Source organism: Drosophila eugracilis, unplaced genomic scaffold (assembly GCF_018153835.1).
Source record: "Drosophila eugracilis isolate 14026-0451.02 unplaced genomic scaffold, ASM1815383v1 contig_974, whole genome shotgun sequence".
NCBI lineage: Eukaryota > Metazoa > Arthropoda > Insecta > Diptera > Drosophilidae > Drosophila > Drosophila eugracilis.
Window position 1 is genome coordinate 67,795 of NW_024573893.1, and position 18,419 is coordinate 86,213.

General features: G+C 46.0%; 4 protein-coding genes across 5 annotated transcripts; 2 read left to right on the plus strand and 2 right to left on the minus strand.

Annotated features, from left to right (window-relative positions):
* Positions 1-83: 83 nt before the first annotated feature.
* Positions 84-3,769, plus strand: LOC108110211 (protein O-GlcNAcase). The gene is made up of 7 exons (XM_017219186.2): positions 84-399; positions 452-1,211; positions 1,269-1,490; positions 1,551-2,040; positions 2,097-2,191; positions 2,242-2,666; positions 2,735-3,769. The coding sequence occupies exons 1-7, from the start codon at positions 165-167 to the stop codon at positions 3,562-3,564; spliced, it is 3,057 nt and encodes a 1,018-aa protein (XP_017074675.1). The 5' UTR covers positions 84-164; the 3' UTR covers positions 3,565-3,769.
* A 3-nt stretch (positions 3,770-3,772) lies between these two features.
* Positions 3,773-4,540, minus strand: LOC108110212 (ATP synthase subunit C lysine N-methyltransferase). Its single transcript, XM_017219187.2, has 2 exons — positions 4,176-4,540; positions 3,773-4,115 (listed from the first exon to the last, which is right to left on the minus strand). The coding sequence occupies exons 1-2, from the start codon at positions 4,450-4,452 to the stop codon at positions 3,778-3,780; spliced, it is 615 nt and encodes a 204-aa protein (XP_017074676.2). The 5' UTR covers positions 4,453-4,540; the 3' UTR covers positions 3,773-3,777.
* Positions 4,541-4,629: 89 nt separating this feature from the next.
* LOC108110209 (negative elongation factor A) lies at positions 4,630-10,568 on the plus strand. Of its 2 annotated transcripts, none has more exons than XM_017219184.2 (7): positions 4,630-5,085; positions 5,812-6,066; positions 6,129-7,529; positions 7,664-8,815; positions 8,895-9,317; positions 9,376-9,531; positions 9,702-10,568. In XM_017219184.2, exons 1-7 carry the CDS (start codon positions 4,876-4,878, stop codon positions 9,831-9,833), a joined length of 3,729 nt encoding a protein of 1,242 aa, XP_017074673.2. In that variant the 5' UTR covers positions 4,630-4,875; the 3' UTR covers positions 9,834-10,568. The 2 variants fall into 2 exon arrangements, with proteins under 2 accessions (XP_017074673.2, XP_017074674.2); XM_017219185.2 differs by having other exon boundaries at positions 7,667-8,815.
* Positions 10,569-10,878: 310 nt separating this feature from the next.
* Positions 10,879-18,419, minus strand: LOC108110238 (mycosubtilin synthase subunit C). Its single transcript, XM_017219226.2, has 7 exons — positions 18,150-18,419; positions 13,005-14,128; positions 12,772-12,939; positions 11,865-12,636; positions 11,707-11,797; positions 11,464-11,639; positions 10,879-11,403 (listed from the first exon to the last, which is right to left on the minus strand). Exons 2-7 carry the CDS (start codon positions 14,110-14,112, stop codon positions 11,079-11,081), a joined length of 2,640 nt encoding a protein of 879 aa, XP_017074715.1. The 5' UTR covers positions 14,113-14,128; positions 18,150-18,419; the 3' UTR covers positions 10,879-11,078.

The following is an 18,419-nucleotide window of genomic DNA, read 5'->3' on the forward strand; positions in this document are numbered from 1 at the left end:
GATTTCCTTAAGCAATCGATATCTCGGGGGTGTACATTGTCCGGTCTTTTCGATATATACATTTTTAGAAGAAAATAAGACTATCGATATATAAATCCTGAGAAGAAAATAAGACTTATTCGGTTCTGTCCAATCGCCACATCCGAATCCCTGGCCTTTTAAAAATGGCAGATGAAGCGGGCACCCAGGCCGATGGCCAACGGCAGTTTATATGCGGCGTGATCGAGGGATTCTACGGCCGGCCGTGGACCACGGAGCAGCGGAAGGACCTATTCCGAAAGCTGAAGTCCATGGGTCTGGGCTCGAGTCCGTCGTACATGTACGCGCCGAAAGACGACTACAAGCACCGCGCCTACTGGAGAGAGCTGTACACCGTGGAGGAGGCGGATCACCTGTCCAGTAACTAACCTTTGAACTGTATAAATCCTCCGGTAAAATTATTTCATTTTAGGTCTAATCGCGGCTGCCAAGGAAGCGGGGATCACCTTTTACTACGCCCTATCGCCCGGACTGGACATGACCTACAGCAGTCCAAAGGAAATAGCCACGCTAAAACGAAAGCTGGATCAGGTTTCGCAGTTTGGCTGTGAAGCATACGCCTTGTTGTTCGACGACATTGAGTCAGAGCTCTCGAAGGCGGACAAGGAGGTCTTCCAGACCTTTGCCAACGCCCACGTCTCGGTGACCAATGAGATATACTCGCACCTGGGCAGCCCCAAATTTCTTTTCTGTCCGACCCAGTACTGCGCCTCGCGGGCTGTGCCCACCGTTCAGGAGTCGGAGTACCTCAACACCCTAGGCTCGAAATTGAATAATGAGATCGACATTCTCTGGACTGGAGATAAGGTTATCTCGAAGACCATATCGCTTGAGTCGATTCGAGAAATTACTGAGGTGCTGCGTCGTCCACCGTGTATCTGGGATAATCTGCATGCCAACGACTACGACCAGAAACGCGTCTTTCTAGGACCTTATAGTGGTCGCTCGCCGGAGTTGATCCCGCATCTTCGGGGTGTTATGACCAATCCAAACTGCGAGTTTTACGGAAATTTTGTTGCCATTCACTCACTAGCCTTCTGGTCGCGCTGCAAGATGGACTCCAAGGTGAACAGCTCGCTGAGCGCGGACATAAAACTGGAGACTGAAAACGAGGATGACCTTCCGACGGAGTTTCTTTCAAAGAACGTTTACCACCCGCGCGTGGCTCTAAAGTGAGTGAATTTGACAGCAACATTTAAGCAAACTAGCTACTTTTGAATATTTTAAAGGAACGCTATTACGGAATGGCTGCCGGAATTCTTTATGAAAAAGGAGGCCTGGGGACCCATAACCAAGCCCCAACCGCAAGTTCAAATGGTCATGCCTATCATTCCCATTATACCTTCCATTAACACCTGCATGAGTCTCACCACTACCACAACCACTTCGACGAGTTCGAGGACGGTTCCAGAGGTTAACACCACCCAGTTGCAAGCCTTGGCTGACGTTTGGTAAATAACAGTTATGTCCTGTGCAAACGGAATTATTACAAGTTAAATCAATCATTACAGCGTTGTGACCTCCTCCCTGACACCCATCTCAAATCCAGTGATGAATTCGTTGGTGTCGCCTACAAAAGTGATCACGAACGACGAGATAATTAATCCCATTCCGACCACAGCTGCCAGCAACATTGAACTGCCCAAAAAGATACCCATCTCCGTTGTTCCCGTGCCCATTATGGAAACGAAAAGTGTAGAAGCATCTGTGGAAGTGGATCTGGACAATGCCGCGTTTAACGACAATGAAATTGAAACAAAAAATGATTCGACAAAGGAGCGGCTTGAAGTAGAGGTGGACTTAGAGGATAAGCACGAAGCGGTGGCCAGTCTTATTGTCGACGCAATGCTGGATGATGCCAGTCTGAGTCCAATGAGTGGCGGAGTCAATGAGCCCATGGAGTGTAGCAGCAGCATAGCCTCTCAGGTCTCTCCAAGGGAGGAAGAGATAACTAAACTGGTGGCCGACGATATTCTTATGGAATCTGTGAACGATGTGCATGTACGTTTAATTCTGGATCTGGGAAACTATTACTTATTCTACTTTTTGTCTTCTAGAGTATGCATGTGGAGAGTGGAACTTCATCGCCGATATCAAATGCGGAGATGCGCGAAGAAAACGAAGCTCAGTCCGATAGGATCATCGAAAATAAGTAAGAAACTTTACGAAAAATTCTATAGCTAAAAATGTTTCTCCTTCTAGTATAACCGTCGGTGAAAGAATAACCGTTGACGATCTGGGTCTGCTCTGCGATTTGTTTTATTTACCTTTTGAACACGGTAGCCGTGGCCTAAAGCTGCTGATTGAGTTCAATTGGTTAAAGGCCAACGCCAATGTGATACTGCAGGACCGTTCTGTTGCTGGCGGAAACGATGGAATCAAGGCAACTAAACCGGAGGTCAGCGAGTGGAACCATCGGTGTGAACAGTTTGACGAACTGTGTGGCGCCGTTGTAAAGCTGCTGATCAAAATCGCTAACTGTGAGAATAAGGAGATCTGCCATGAGCTGTATTCTTATGTGTGGGATATCTCTGGAGCCCTTTCCCTGCTCAACTGCTATGTCAAGTGGCTGGCTCTTGGTCATTTCCCACAAAACACGTCTTCCTACACAGAGGGCAGCTATACTTGTGAGTGCAATCGTATTTCATTAGGGTATTCCAAGCTGTAATATGGCAATATATTGAAAAACTTTCAGGGTTTAGCAAAGGATGGAAGGAGGCTTTCATGTCTGGTGACCAGGAGCCGTGGGTATTTAGAGGCGGGCTCATTGCGGATTTGCAGCGCCTAATGCCCGTGGATTCGGGAAACGACCTTTTTGTGTACAAGCTTCCTGAACAACCCACAGCGAACTATTATCTTCTCCGGCCCTACTGCAACTCTGACGAGCAGAACGTCAACGATGTGTGCACCCGTTTGTATTTGCAGTGGCAAAAAGAGGTGGACGGAGGCAATCCCATACAGTTTCCTCTGCCAGGAAATGTGGCTAACATCGTGGCGGATGGACTGATAGGTGGACATCTCACCCTCAGTCCTCAGCTGTGTATTGTTGCCTACGATGAGAATAACAGTATAATTGGCTATTCCTGTGCGGCCTTGGACGTCAACATATTCCGGCGTAACCTGGATCTTTGCTGGTTCACCGAGCTGCGCGAGAAATACCCCAAGGATCTTTGTTCACAGGAGGGTGACGAGGAGGTAATGCAGCTTGTCACTTCATTTGTGGACAAGATTCATGGCATAAGCGGCAACTTGGCTCTAGAGCAGTGTCCGATAGAGGTAAGCGGCTCATTTCCGGCCGTCCTGATCTCGGGAACTTTGAGAGAGGCAGAGGGGAGGGACTCTGGTATTACCAAGCGGATGCTCACCGTGCTCTTGGCTGCCCTGCGAGCGAATGGTTGTTTTGGAGCTCACGTGTGTGTCCCCGAGCAAGACGTTGGCCAGGTGAATTTTTACTCAAGAATTGGTTTTGTGGATGTCTATCGTGAGGAAGCAAGCAAATGCATTTATATGGGTCGTCGTTTCTAGCGTTTCTGGATGCCAGCTCCACTGCCTCCACTTTTAATGTTCCTTTATCTTTGGTATTCCGGCTAGCAGCGCTAGCCTCTCTCGTCTCGACCTCGTCCTTTTTTGTATTCCCTTAAGGTAAAAGTTTGTATTACTGACCAGCCCTTTTAGCATTTATCTCATCGTTTTCTTAACGTGGAAAACAATAAAAATACCAATTTAATAACTGTTGCGCTAACTTTTGTTGAGGTCATAGAACCACACTGTATTTACTCCATCCTCGATTATCCTTACATGCTCCAAGTTGGGCAGTGGGAAGCGACAGGCAATAATCTTTGTGTTGTGCGGACACTCAGCGATCAGCTTGTGCTCTAGGTCTTGCATCATTTGCTCCACGCCGAAAATGACAACGAAGTTGTAGTCTTTGATATCAAACTTCCAGAGATCCCGCCGAAAGAATCTAGTTTGCTTTGAGACGCCATGTCGTAGTGCATTCAGACGGGAGTAATAGACCAGCCATGGATTCAGTTCAACGCCGTCTGTCCTTAAAGCTTTATGGTGCTGTGCCGCCGCTGGAGGGGATTACATAATTGTTGGTGTTTTACGAGATACAACTAGTGACACCAACTCACCCACTACGATGCGCCCGTCTCCGGAACCAATGTCCAACAGTTTACCGCCCGCGTTTTTGGGCAGAAAGCTAAGGACATTCTGTATTTGCTCGGTGGTAGCTGGAACATACGGCAAGCAAATCCTCCGGAATGCGGGAGCCACAAAGGAGGCGCACACAATCGATAGCCCAATGCCGACACCACCCGTAGCAGCTATCAGTATTTTGCCACCCGTGGACATGCCACTTTTCGGGGATTTGGAAATGGTTTTTGGTACTTCTTCATTCATGAGTTCCATTTCAATCAGCTGTTGTTCATTTTTAGATCAGTGAACAGGCGGCGTACCTTTCGGTATTAATTTTCTCTGCCGCCTCTCTGCCACCAAAAAACCATCAATCGTAAGAAATGAATCGATAGTTAATCGACATTTTCCAGTCCTGCACCATACGGTCGCACTGTGCGGGGCGCTGTTAACGGCGGCGCTTTACAACACTGTGCTGTGCACACTGTTTGACATGTGGCAACACTTTTTTCGTGCGTTTGATGTGTGCGTGCGCTTCCTATTACAATTTTTTCGAAGGATTTTCCGTGTGTTTTGTTGACGTGCAGCGCGGCGGAAAGTGAAAAACGCAATAAAACAGTGCCGTGCAACAGGGCGGGTCAGCGTTTGGCATAAAGAGCAGTGTGTGCCCCGCGTGCGGTTAGGCGTAAGCGTTAAAAAATGGCGAACGTAAGGGACAGCGACACATCACTGTGGCTGCATAATAAACTGGGCACCTCGAACGACTCGTGGATAAACGGCTCCATCTGCTCGCAACTGAACAAGGAGGTGCTACGAAACATCAAGGAATGTTTTCCCGATCTGCAGACGCAGGTTAAGCTGAAGCTTCTCCTCAGTTTCCTTCACATTCCGCGCCGTCTGGTGGAGGAGGTAAATCAAAAGAAATAAAATCAAATCGAATCAAATGGCGTTGGTGTATGGAAAAAAAGTACACCAGTGCAAACGCACATACAGACACATACGCACACAGCCACCCGCGCGCACACGTATACAGCGTACACTTGCTGTTGGTGAAAAAGTGCGGAAAATGTGTAAATACTTAACTATTATTATAAATCCCATCAGCTGGAGGGTGCTACAAAGTGTATTTCTCAGTTTTTTTTGCAATTAAAAAGCGGTTGATTTCGCTAACTGGTGAAAATAAATATTAGCAACGTTTCCCGCCACTTCTACTTTTGTGTACACATTTCTCAATTTTACACTTGTGCGTGTATTTCTCTCTCGCGAATCTTGGTGTGTGTGTGCGTATGTGAGAGTGGGCTGTTGTGGGTGGCTCGCGGATTCATTTGTTTGTTATACCCTTCGCAGGGAGTATTTTGAATTTTGTCAGACTTTTGTGACACAGTAAAGAAGATAATTTGGTGATTTATAATATAATATAAGACAATTAAATTATTTTTTAAATGAGGATTGATTCATTTGTGTATCACCTGTTTGAATATAAAGCTAATAAGAATAGACTTTAATAACAAACGCTAAATAGTATCATAATCCGACTTTTATGTTTTTTAATAAACTCTATTTGCAAGGGTATTAAGGCCTCGGTGTGCCCATATTAACTTCTCCACTAATTGAAAATTTCAATGCGCTTTGCAGTGGAAGGCGGAGCTTGAAGAGGTGATCGAGGTGGCCGGTTTGGATTCAGAGCTATGGGTTTCCATGCTAGCGGAGACGATGAAGACCTTCCCGGCCACCAGCTCGCTGAACACAGAGATCTCCGACTACGAGGACACGCGTCCCATCTTCACAGACATGGTCAACGACCTGCGCAGATTGGTTACCAAGCACTCGGACCTGGGCATGCTGCCCCTTGAGTGCCAGTACCTAAACAAGAACGCGCTGATCTCAGTGGTGGGTATACAAACTACTAAAGTTAGTACCTAAGCTTAACTAATTATGTTTTTTGATTATAGGTGGGCCAGCAGCCCGCTCCCGTGAAGCATTTCACGCTGAAGCGAAAGCCCAAGAGTGCCCAGCTGCGCACAGAGCTGCTGCACAAGTCCGCGGATGCCCAGTCTTCTCTTAAGAAGGCTTCGGCACCAACGATTCCATTGCGATCTCGTGGCATGCCCCGCAAGATGACGGACACCACTCCGCTTAAGGGAATCCCATCGCGGATGCCTACTACGGGATTTCGCTCGGCCACTGTGCCGGGAAATGCCGCCCAGCGACCCAATCTCAGTCGCACGCCCGCTGGTCGCAAGGATGGTGGCATTAAGCTGATCGAGTTCACCGAACAGCCATTAGGCTATGCGGCAGCGAAGAAGCGGAAGCGCGAACAGCAACTGGAGGAACAGCAAAAGAAACAGGAACAAAAGCAGCAACAGGCGGCGGCAGCAGCTGCTGCTGCGGCCACAGCAGCGGCAACCAATACTGGCGACAGTTCGCCAACGGACGGTGCCACGGCCAGTGGAGGAGAAACACCAGTCACGCCAACGTCGGCTAACAACAGTTTCGAAATCAAAATGGAACCACAACTACTCAACCAGAGCTCTGGAAGCCTGGAAGAACCACAGGACGAGGAGTTGACTGGCAAAACAGCCATGGAATGCGACCCCGAGACACCGGAGTACGCTACAGCCACTCTAGACTTTGCCCAGGCTAATACAACATCCGTAGCGGATATCCAACCCGGAAAACCCACAGCAGAGGTCAAGTTGAAGACGCCTCGTGCTCCAAAATCCGCAGCGAAGGTAAACAACAATAACAACAGCTTCAATCACACCCCAAAACGAATCAAGCAGGAGATCGAGATCAAGAGCGAGGAGATAATAGTCCCCGCCAATATAAAGTTGGAAAAGATCGAGACTTCTCCGTCGACGCAGGGACAGCAGCAACGCGTTATCATCCAGCAGCAGCCGCCTAGTTTGGTTCAACGCACCCCGCACCTGCTCATTCGCAGTTCGCCGCAGAAGCGGCAAAATAATGGAGCCACTACAAGCACAGGCACCACCACCACAGTGGGCAATACCACTATTAAAATGGAAAAGTTGGACATCAAGCCTATGCTACGAGCCACCGGCGTTTCGCCCTCAACGAGTGCGGGCACTATGACGACGCTTCTCACCCCGCAGCAACTGCGTCAGGCTGCCAATCCGTTGGCCAATTTACCCAATAATATCTCTGTAAAGATAACCTCTGCCAAGGCGAAAGCAGCGGCTGCCGCAGCAGCAGCACCCAGTGGCAGCCAGACCCAGACGCAGCAGCCGCAAACGGTACAGCTTCAGCAGACACCACAGCAGTCACAGCCCCCGCTTCTGATCAACAGCTCAACGCCCGTTATCTTGGCATCCTCGCCTAGCGCTCAAAGAGCGGTAAGTACTTATTATAGAATTTTTGTTTTTAATAGATATGCGGACGTTGCTTATGCTAATTATATAATTATACATAACTTATATAAAGATTTAAAATATAGTTTACTAATCGACTTTAATCTGTTTGCTTACAGAAGGCATTGGCCATGCCCAGTAGCAGTACCACCCCCACCACTACCACGACGATACCGTCGCAAGCCATAAAAACGATGCCTCTGAGCCAGCTGAAGACGGCCACCAACAGCGGTCCGGTGATCATATCGCAGACCATTATTCAACCGGCGAAGCGTGCCCAACAACAGGCTGGAACCTCGAGTGCAGCGGCCGCTTCTCAACAGCAGCAGCAACAACAGCAGCAGCAGCTGTTGCACCAGCAAATCCAACAGCAGACGCAACAGCAGGCACAGCTGCCACAGCAGTCGCAGCAGCCACAGACGCAGTACATACTGGCAACACCCCAACAACAACCGCAACAGATTCAGCAGCAACAGCCCATGTTGCCAACGCTTACCTCGTTCGCACACAGTCGTCCTTTGCCGCAGACAACGACGGTTTACCAAGCCACAACTCCTGGTGGAAATGGCCAGACACCCACCAAGATATTGCTAAAAACCTCGGGCTCGTCGAGTGTGGTGATGACACCTCTTCGCCAGGCCCAACCGCAGCAGGCTACCACAATGGTGTCCTCGAATCCTCCGCCCCTGGTGGCCACATCAGCGGCAATGGTTTCTCCCGGACAGACGAACACCCTGAATATTCAAAACGTGCAGCTACCCAATCGGCCAGTGACAATCCAACCAGCTTCTCAAGCTGCTCAGCAGCAGCATATGCAGGCCCAGATGCAGCAGCAACAACCACATCCGCAACACACGATCGTGGCCAATACAACGGCAACACAGCAGCCAAAGTTGTCGCAGGTCCTGATGCAGCCAACTGGGGCAGTAGGCGCCAGTGGCGTGTCAGCTCTAAACGTGTCCCCTACGTCCGGAAAGAACAAGACCATCATTCTGACTCAGAAGGGCGTTATACTGCGCAACATTGGCGGCGACATGTACCAGCAAATACCCATTAGCAATGTGGGCAACCTGCAGGGTCTCGGCAGCACAACGCTGATGACCACCACGGCTGGACCGCCTAGTCTGGTGAAGACTACACCCTCAAGTGGTGTACAGTTGCAGCAGCAACAGCCAGGAAAACAGATCCTGCCCACATTGATACCAACCAGTACGCTTGGTGGACAGCACGTCATTGTGCAGCAGCAACAACCCACCAACGTCATTGGCAATGTAAGTGTAATAAGCTGAGCATCTATCCATAGATTATTATTCTTTTTAACATCTGAAAAACTAATAATATTTATTTTAGTCCCAGCAACAGACAATTATTCGGCCTGTGATGACCAACGTTGGGGGAGGCTTGACCACGCTGCCGCAGGGCCTTACGCTAATACAACGGCCGGGCCAGCAGCCGCAGCTGGTGCAGGTGCAAGCGGCGCCGGGCAGTACGCAGCGTACGATTATTACTCAATCGAACACGGCGTCGCCGGCGTCGCAACAGCAGCCGCGTCAACAGCAGCAACAAATACTGGTTCAACAAAAGCCGGCTCCGACCTTGCAGCAGCGTTTGGTCACCTCCACAACCAGCGGTGGCCAGCCGGGCAATCCAAACGCCGGCATCGCACGCACTGTCCAAGTTCAGGTGCAGGCCCAGCAGCAGCAACCACAGCAGCAGCAAGCTGCGCAACAACAGACGCAGCAGGCACCACAGCGTCGTGGTCTTTCGCTTTCTGTAAGCTCACTATATTAGTTATGTCTTAACCTGATTTAACCTTTGTACGTTCTTTTAGAACGAGCACGTGCATAAGGCACATGAAATGTTCCGCAAGGCAAATCGCGTCTCGCGACCGGACAAAGCCCTTATTCTCGGATTTATGGCGGGTCTACGCGAGAACCCGCGCCCAAATACCGAAAATGTGCTGGTCATCAAATTGGGCGAAACAGAGGTAAGGTTATTTGTGTGTTCGAATGTAAATCCAAAATAAGATGAACAACTATAAATTCGGAACATAACTCTTTTGGAATTGAATTTTAATTTCAAGTCTAATGCTTTTTTAAATTTGTTCTTTTTTGTTCTTATCACGAAGTAATATTTTTTTTTTTTTAATTTTCGCAGGAAAAAGTTCGACAGGAGGACGGCAACACTGCACTGTGCTTGGTTGAGTCGCACATCCGGCTGGACTACAACACCGGCGAGTGGAAGACATTCCAGAACTACAGGCTACAGGATCAGAGTGCCGCCTCATAGTCCACAAGGGTCATACGCATAGTTCGCAGCACCAAGTGAACATGAACAGCCAGGCTGAAGCCGAACTTGCGTATATGGATTATGGATTATATTTTTTGATTTGTCATCCGTTTTGCACGGGCTGCTTCGTTGCCGCCCCTAATTAGGCTACTAAAAACCTCTCTCCTTTCCCCACCCTCAGCCCTCCCGCAGTCAGCAAAGCGCCCTAAGAATTGATGGAAATAATGAAACTATTTAATAATTAAGGTAAATTAGCTGTACAGTTGTTTAGTATGTAGTAAAGGCTAGCGCTTAAACATTTATTAAACATGCCCGTTCACACATCCACAAACAAGCACCCAATCATCCATCCATCGAAGCACACAGACATATTCATCTCTGTCTGAACGCTTCACTGGAGAGCAGTTGGAAGGGCGGATGGGCCAGAAGTGAACGTTCGGACAGATCACATAAGCACACACACACACATAACATATGCACACACTCATGCATTTCAAATCTGCATATATATAGTGTATCTAGCTTATGTAATTATTGTCGAGTAAAAAGTGTGTAATTATCTTACCAAGCAGCATAAAATTTAGAGACGCTGATCGGCGCTCGTTATTCATTAGAAATCCAATAAAAATATATAGAGATATAGATATATATGTATGAGCCGCAGCAACCACAGCAAAATTAACTTAAATCTTGAAGTGTGTAATAGACAAACAATAAAACTAGCATATGTATTTATGGCTTAAATGTTTAAAATAACGTTGGTACTTCATTACTCTCAAGTTGGTAAATGTGGGTCATGCAAACTTCAATTTAAATACCCAAACACTCGATCAGTTGATCAATTTGATTACCATGAATTCTTAGTCTAACTGGAATTTCAAAGACATTGTGACATTACATGGGAATTGATTTAAGAATTTTCTGTTACAAGACAAGTAACTCAAGTATCTCAACAATCCAACTTGGATTAGGAATTTCTATCAATTATTGGAAAGTGTCTGGCCCACGGTCAAGTGATTGCCTGTGGAATCAATCAACATTGTCGTTAATTATCGATTGTTGTTTCTTTAATTGTATCGAAATCGGAAGCTTACAACTAGTCAACACAAACTTACGAAACTTCTCGCTAAGTTACACTATGCCTAGGGCTAATACTAGGTGGTACGATATCCTAGTTAAATATAATACGTGGTGCGTGATAAATTCGCTGCAGATCTGGTTTGGTGACAAGTCCACCGGGTTGTCCTACTTGGCTACCTCCTTCCAGTGGACGATGGCGCGCTGCTCGTCTGGAGCATCTCCGAAGGGACGGCTGCCGTCGGAATGCACATACTCGTTCACCTGGAAATTGAGGAGCGTTTTGTAGTGGTAGACGTCGGCCAGCTGTTGCGTCAGCGGACTGGTGTTGGTGGTGAAGATGCCGGCAAACTGCTTCTCACGGGCCACCCGCAGCACCTCGTGCTCCATGAAGTGCATGCAGGCGATGTTCTCACGGGGATTCAGTTTCTCGGCGGTGCCCATCATAAACGAGTGCAGGATCTGGTTGAGGCCCTTTGGCAGGTAGTTATCCCTGTTAAGGATACGAATTGAGTAAATAAACGGAGTAGGGGTGATTGAAAGGCTAACTTACCTAATTGGACCTTCGCAGAACTCAAGGAACTCGAAGACAATGAGCAGCTTGGACTTGATGTCCACCTCGGGCTCGTTCCGCGCATCAAAGTTCAGCGCTGTGCCAATGATGCGATCCGTGTTCCGATCGTAGATCACGAAACTAAGATCCCGCTCCACCAACACATTCCAAATATCCTTCAGAGTTATAACGAGATTAATATTTAGCTATATAAAATTTCGGGGTATAAAATGATCAACTCACGTTCAGGATATCGCTGTAATCGGTTCGCAAAACTCCAGGTTTGAGCCATTGCTCCAGGTCGGCCTTATTGTAAAAGCTAGCCACAATGATGCTGCAAAAGGTGTTAAGTAATTAGTATTCAAATTTGAAGTGTTCGAAATATTTATCAGTAAACTCACTCGATGACTTCCTGACGGTGCTCCAGGCGTAGAGGCACCGCCTCCATCTTTAGATGGGGACAGGCGTTCAAGGTCTCCTCTTCGAGCTGCACTGCATCATGATTGGCTTCCATTTTCTCGATTATTTCGCCCAGATTCTTGGCCGCAATGAACTCGGAAATGCTAATGTTGTAGCCCTTCTCGCGCAGCAGGGTCACCGTGAAGATGGAGTTCAGGGAGTTGCCGCCCAGCTCATAGAAGTTACTGTGTGGAGCCAAAGTTGCCCTAGTAGAGCGACCAATTACTCCACCCACTGTCTCGAAGAGATCCCGAGCCGTGAGCTTCAGATCCTCGGGTACCTGGGAATAATCAAAGTCCAGGACAATGCTAGAGTCACCTTCATTGTTGTTGGCCGTCTCATAGGTTTTAAGTAGCGCCTGACGATCAACCTTGCCGTTCACCAAAAGCGGAACGTGCTCCAAAATGACCACTTGGGGCGTCATGTAATCGGCCAGTTTGTCCTTGAGGCGCGCCTCCATCTGCATCTCGGTGACCATGGGTGCGTCATCGCGGAGCTTAACAAACGCCAGGATAGCCTGATCTACCTGTCCAGCATGGTAGCACAAAACGATGGCCTTCTCCACGAGCGGGAGCTCGGCTACATTCTTCTCCACCTCGGAAAGGTCAACGCGATGTCCACGGATCTTTACTTGGGAGTCGGTGCGTCCCTCGTACATAATGCTGCCGTTCTTCAAGGATCCGTAATCGCCAGTGCGATAGAGACGAGCGTATTCTAGAAAGACAAACGGATAAGTCGATTAAAAACTGTAGTGAAAAGATTCCAAAGTTCCGTTCCAGTGTTTTAGGAAAACTATATCATCCGAAATATAGCCTTAACAATGGTCACATATAGAAATGGCAAACTTACTCTTTTCCACAGCCAGTGGGTTTTCTAGGAAGCGCTCGGGATCGCGTCCGTTGACATAACCAGCAGCCAAGTTGAGCCCCGAAGCAAAGATTTCACCAATCTCGCCGTTCTTCACCGGGCGATAGTCAGCATCCAGAAGATAAATAACCGTATTCGAAACAGGTATGCCTATTAGATGAGGAATTAAGACTTGGTTCATAAACTGGAAGCTAAGAGTCAGGGATTAACCTTACCAATAGGCACATTGTCGTACAGACTCAGCTGCTTCTTGCTCTCGCAGGCAAAGAAGGTGACATCGCCCAACACCTCTGTAGATCCGTAAAAGTTATACAGCCGGTGCACTCCCTCATCAAAGTAGTCAAAGAAGCTGCTGGCAAGAGCCACGGATAGGGGTTCCCCGGAGCAGACCCATATTTGCAGGTTATAAAGGAGTTTCTGAGCTGCTCCGCCTCCTTCCATCTTCAGATACATAAGCAGCGATCTCAAAAGAGTCGGTACCAGCACCAAGCGCCTGATCTTATAACGCTCCAGCAGGGCTACCAATCGCTGTGGATCCTTAGTTACAGCCTTGGGTACCACCAGAATGGCTAGACCACACATCAGCGGACCCCACAGTTCGGCGATCGAGTCCACGAAGGTAAGAGCCGTCTTGAAAACGCTTACTGCTTCATTGGTCGTATACGGAAAAGTGGCCCACTGCCACTGCAGCCGGTTAAGGATGCTCTCGTGCGGCAGCCGTACTCCCTTTGGAACACCCGTGCTGCCCGAGGTGTAAAGTACAATGGCGATGTGGTCATTACCACCGCGTAGCATTTCCTCTGAGAGTAGATTGGAACCAGCCAGCTGAAGGGATTTCGCATACAGTTCCGTAGCGGAAAGTGTTGGAGTTCCCTGGAAACGCCCAGAATCGATGTCGTCGTCGCGTATCACTAAAGTGGGTTTCGCCTCAAGCAGGATGTGGTGAATACGGTTCGCCGGGAAACTGGGATCGATGGGGAGATATGCTCCTCCAGCCTTCCAGATAGCCAGCAGTGTAGTGACCAGTCCCTCAGAGGGCTGCATGCATACGGCAACGATGAAGTCGCCATCGCTGTTCGGCTGCAGGAAGCGGCCATGGGTTTCGGCTACCAAGAGCCTAGCTGCTCGGTTTGCCCGCTCGTTCATCTGGCGATAGCTGCTCTGACTGGGCGCCATACCGTGTCCTGGAGTGTCCGGCTGATAGATCAGAGCCACCTTGTCGGCATGCCGCAGCTGCTGCTCCTCGAAGATGCGGTGCAGGGCTCTCGGCACAAAGTCTTGCTGCAGACCCTTAACAATCGACAATTGTGGCAACGAACCCATCTTTATTTTATTTTAACTGTGAAGGGATTTAAAAACAAGTATTATAAAATAAACACTAAATATGCAAATTTTAAGCTAAAATCAATTAGGATTTCATTCTACTTAGCATATCACTCGGAGATTCCCTAACTTGCATCATCTTTTCTAACTTTTATTATGCAATGCGGGTTATTGGCTTATTGCCTTGTAGCGGCAATTAAATTCATTCATACATGCATATTTATAACACTTTGTGTTAATGGAGCTCTCACACAATAAACCATTATAATGAATGAGTACTGGACTTGGCTTAAATGGATGACTTCTGGTGAGCATTATTAAGTTAATTAAATAATATTCTCTTAAGCTGTAGAAAATTGATGATAATTAGAATAGAATTTAGTTGGCTATTTTAATGACTTACTAATTGTTGGTTTAGGGGCGATAAGAATTTTTATTAATCTTTTTTCTTTACAAGAATGCAAATTATTTATATATGAGTATTCAAAGCAGGTAATGGTTATATTTATCGACGTAATGCATACATATTAAAATCAATTTTTATTTTCCAAGATAAATGTTTAGAAGAACATCTACCGATATCTTATCCACACTTCAAGAAATATCTTCCAGACTACTTGGTTAATTAAAATTAGTAGCAAAATGCAACTTTTTTATTTGGTTTTTCATTGCTACTTAAATGCTTAGCAACAGCCACATGTAATTTTAAATTATGGCGACGTTTTTATCTCTACGCTTAGCACCATATTTTTCCCTAACCTATCAGTCATACTTTCATTACAGGTTTGCTTAATATGATACCAGAGTCCCTCCTTCAGCTTACTTATTTTTACTTAATGCATTAGCATAGCCACCTGCTTGTCGATACTAATTACGGTCGGTTTAATCTATGTGGGCTTCTACTATAGATTGAGATGTTTTCCGGCTTTGGAAGTCTAGTATATAATATTGATGGGAGTATGTAAATATTTATTACATTTCTATTTCAAAGTTACTAACCTAAAAATTCTTCGTCTTGAAAGAATTTAATTTGTTGAAATTTTATAGCTTGGTCGTTGGACTTGGCTAGAAGCCTAAACAACCGCTCGGAATGCGGCATGTTAACTCTCGTTAATTGCATTAAGCCAGCCAATTGCCCGAGCCACCGGTCTCCGTCCTATTTGACGTGCCGCCATAAAATTGAGGCAAACGCCGGCCCAAGATTGCTGGAGGTCTTTAAGCTGTGCCAACCTTATGCTCATGTTCGTTAAGTTCCATTGGCGTGTCATAAAACCCAGTTAAAATGTCATTGTGCCGACCATTTCTGGTGTGTGTGTGAGTATGTCCGAGACAGTGTCTACTACCTATATCTGATTCTGTTTGGCTCCAATGTCAAGCGCTCTAATCCAAAACATGAAGACAAGCAGTAAGTCTGCTGGCCCAAGAACGCCAATTACCCGTACCCCTGGCCTTAGCTAATGTTAATCTCTGATTTGGTTTTAAAATTTGATTTCATTTGATTTGAGACCTCATTAAATAGACTCCGGATCGGGGAAGCAGAAAAGGCGTTAGCCACTGGGAAAAGCAAGGTGGTCAGGAAGCTTCTTGGGCCACTGCTGTATAAATTATTTATTTGTTTCCGCTTCTTCTCCAATGGAGGAGGAAATGGAGTGGAAGTGGAAGGTGGAGGCTAGTTGTAACCATTGCGGCAGCTCCAAAGTTCGAAAACAAGTTATACTTCAATTGCGCAATATCAAAGAGCTGAAAATTGTTGCGGCTTGGCTTCTGGTTCTGGTTTTTGGACTTGCTTGGTTCTGATTCTCGGCTGGCATACATTTTTTTGGCAGCCAAGTAATTTACAACGGTTTACGGGGCGTATACGTAACGAATTCAAGGCTGGGCAGAAATCATTTCCCAAGCGCCCATTACGTATGCGCCGTGTGAGTCCAATTAGTTTGTTCACTTGCATACATAACCTGTGCGATGTTTGCCTACTCTATACCATATATATGTTTGCAGCAGCATATATAGTAAGTACACATATATCGTATCTGCATACAATGCTGATGAAGTCCATTGTTTTGGTCCCGCCATTTGAGTGCATTCTTGAGCCCCTTTGGTTCTTGGCATTTCACATCATCGATTTAATGCATCCAGCGACTTCTGTTCACCTTCGCTGCCTCCGTTGATGAGGTGAAATCCATGCGGCTGATTTAATGTTATTACTTTTGCCCCTGTTGCCATTAAATCAACGAAAACAAAAACCATTAAAAACTAAGGTGCCAGTAGTCAGTAGCCAGTAGCTCGATTGAAAAGCATTTAAGACCGACAAACACACTCTTACAGTTGCTTACAATTTTCCGCCCAAGGTTGCATTTGCGTTAGATTGTTTTCTGCCGATGTACTGAGGTTCTGGCGCTTTTGGAAAATCGTTCCATAATTATCAGCCAGCCAGTGCCATGTAATTTGTAATTTACATAATTATTGGCTGCGTTTCGGCCGGGTTGAATGACTGTTGGTAGTCAGTTGGCTGTTGCACTTGCCAGATCAACAACATTGGCTAAGGTCGCTGGGTTTATCTAGTATCTCAAATGTTTCCGCCGCTCGCAATGCCAAAGAGCGTGGCTAATTAATTTGTCGAACCGTCGTGGGAGGTGGTCAAATCAAAATACATCTGTTCTCCCTGCCAAAGTCCGAATCTGCTCTTTTATTGGATGTATTACTATGTTTTCTTTCTTTTTGTTGTTATTTTTTATTTTGCTGTGACTGATTTGCTTAATTGAGTAAAAAGCGCCTAATTTAAGCCATGGTGGGGCGCACTGCATCTGCACGACATTGGGGGTCGTCCCCGGTGAGTGTGATCTGTTTTTTGCCTGAGTGGGGATTTTTCCCCACCACCGCTGTCGTTTTCCGCAGTATTTCCGATTGTGAGTCAATTGGATGACAAGTCGCCGTATACATATGTAGAAAAAAACAAAAAAAACTGCACTTAAGAACAGGAATCCAGCAAAAACTAACGATCTCTGCAAAGAGATCTTACGTCAATCTGGGAATCAATTCTCGTGCTCATTAGCGTGCCCAGTTCAAATCGGCAAATGCAAATTGTGCACCATAAAAAGCACTTGTAACACTCGTTTAGCACATACTTAACATAATTAATAGCCGATCGCCCTGGCCAATGACTCAATTGCAATTATAAATCCATCACCACCGCTGGCTATGGCTGGTACCATAAGTTGGCCGCTCTTAATAACAGTTCACAGATGTATGGCAAGCGATTTGTTGAGCTCGCTAAGACAAATTAAATGTCAATTGCTGGATACTTATGTTAGCATTTATTATGTCGATGGTTTGTCTAACAAGCCAGGTGCTAAACGCTAAGATAACAACTGTAATTGCAAGGGGATTCTAAGAAAAAGGAAGGTTTCAATCTTGACTTTAGAGCTGCGGTAATTATATTTGCCCCCTGTGCCATTACCTTTTATAACCCAGCCCCGCCTTGAGTTCTGTTTGCATTTTGCATTTCGAGTGCATTCTCAAGGAATGAGCCGTTTAGCAAATCAAGTTTCCTTTTTTATTTTAAGCTTTTCGCTTACTTCCTTAAATTTTGACGAGTTTTATTAAACTGGTTTAATGCTCTGAAATCCAAAGCAGGTCTCATCTTGGCATTTAAAACAAACTGAAATTTAAAACCCTAAAATGAATAATTAATAACAATTATGACAAGGAGAACATTAGCCCACAAAGATTCTCCGTCGAGTGAAGCGAGGGAAAACAGTTTTGTTCTATCCATTAATTTTTAGCTAAAACTAATTGCATTTTTTTGTTGTTCTTTTTTATTCTTTGTATTATTCTCAGCTTAATAAACTTTATGTAATTTCTGTCGGAAATGATGCAAGTTTCGTAACATACTGAGGAACTTAATTTAACCATTAAATTACGCGAGAATTATTTTGTTAACAGCTCCCCAACATGCATGCCAAACCAATTTGCATGCTAATTTGGGGAAAGCAAGTTTACCGAATCTTAATAAATAATTGATTATCACGTATACGTACCGTGGGTATTGAAAAATTCTTTTACTTGGATTAATTTGAACAGTTTGTTGTATCTCGCTCTTTCAAATGTTTATCTGTGGCCGTTTAACACTAAGCACGTTTATTTTGACCTTTATTTATTTTTAATTAATTTTGACTTTAAAGTGAGTCTACCAGTTTGAAAACTTCCTTTTTGGTCACTTCACTTGCGTTTCACTTTTGATTTTTGGTGGGCAGCCAAAAAAAACTTGATACGCACTCTGGCAACTTAACGTGCTATGTACTTGTAAA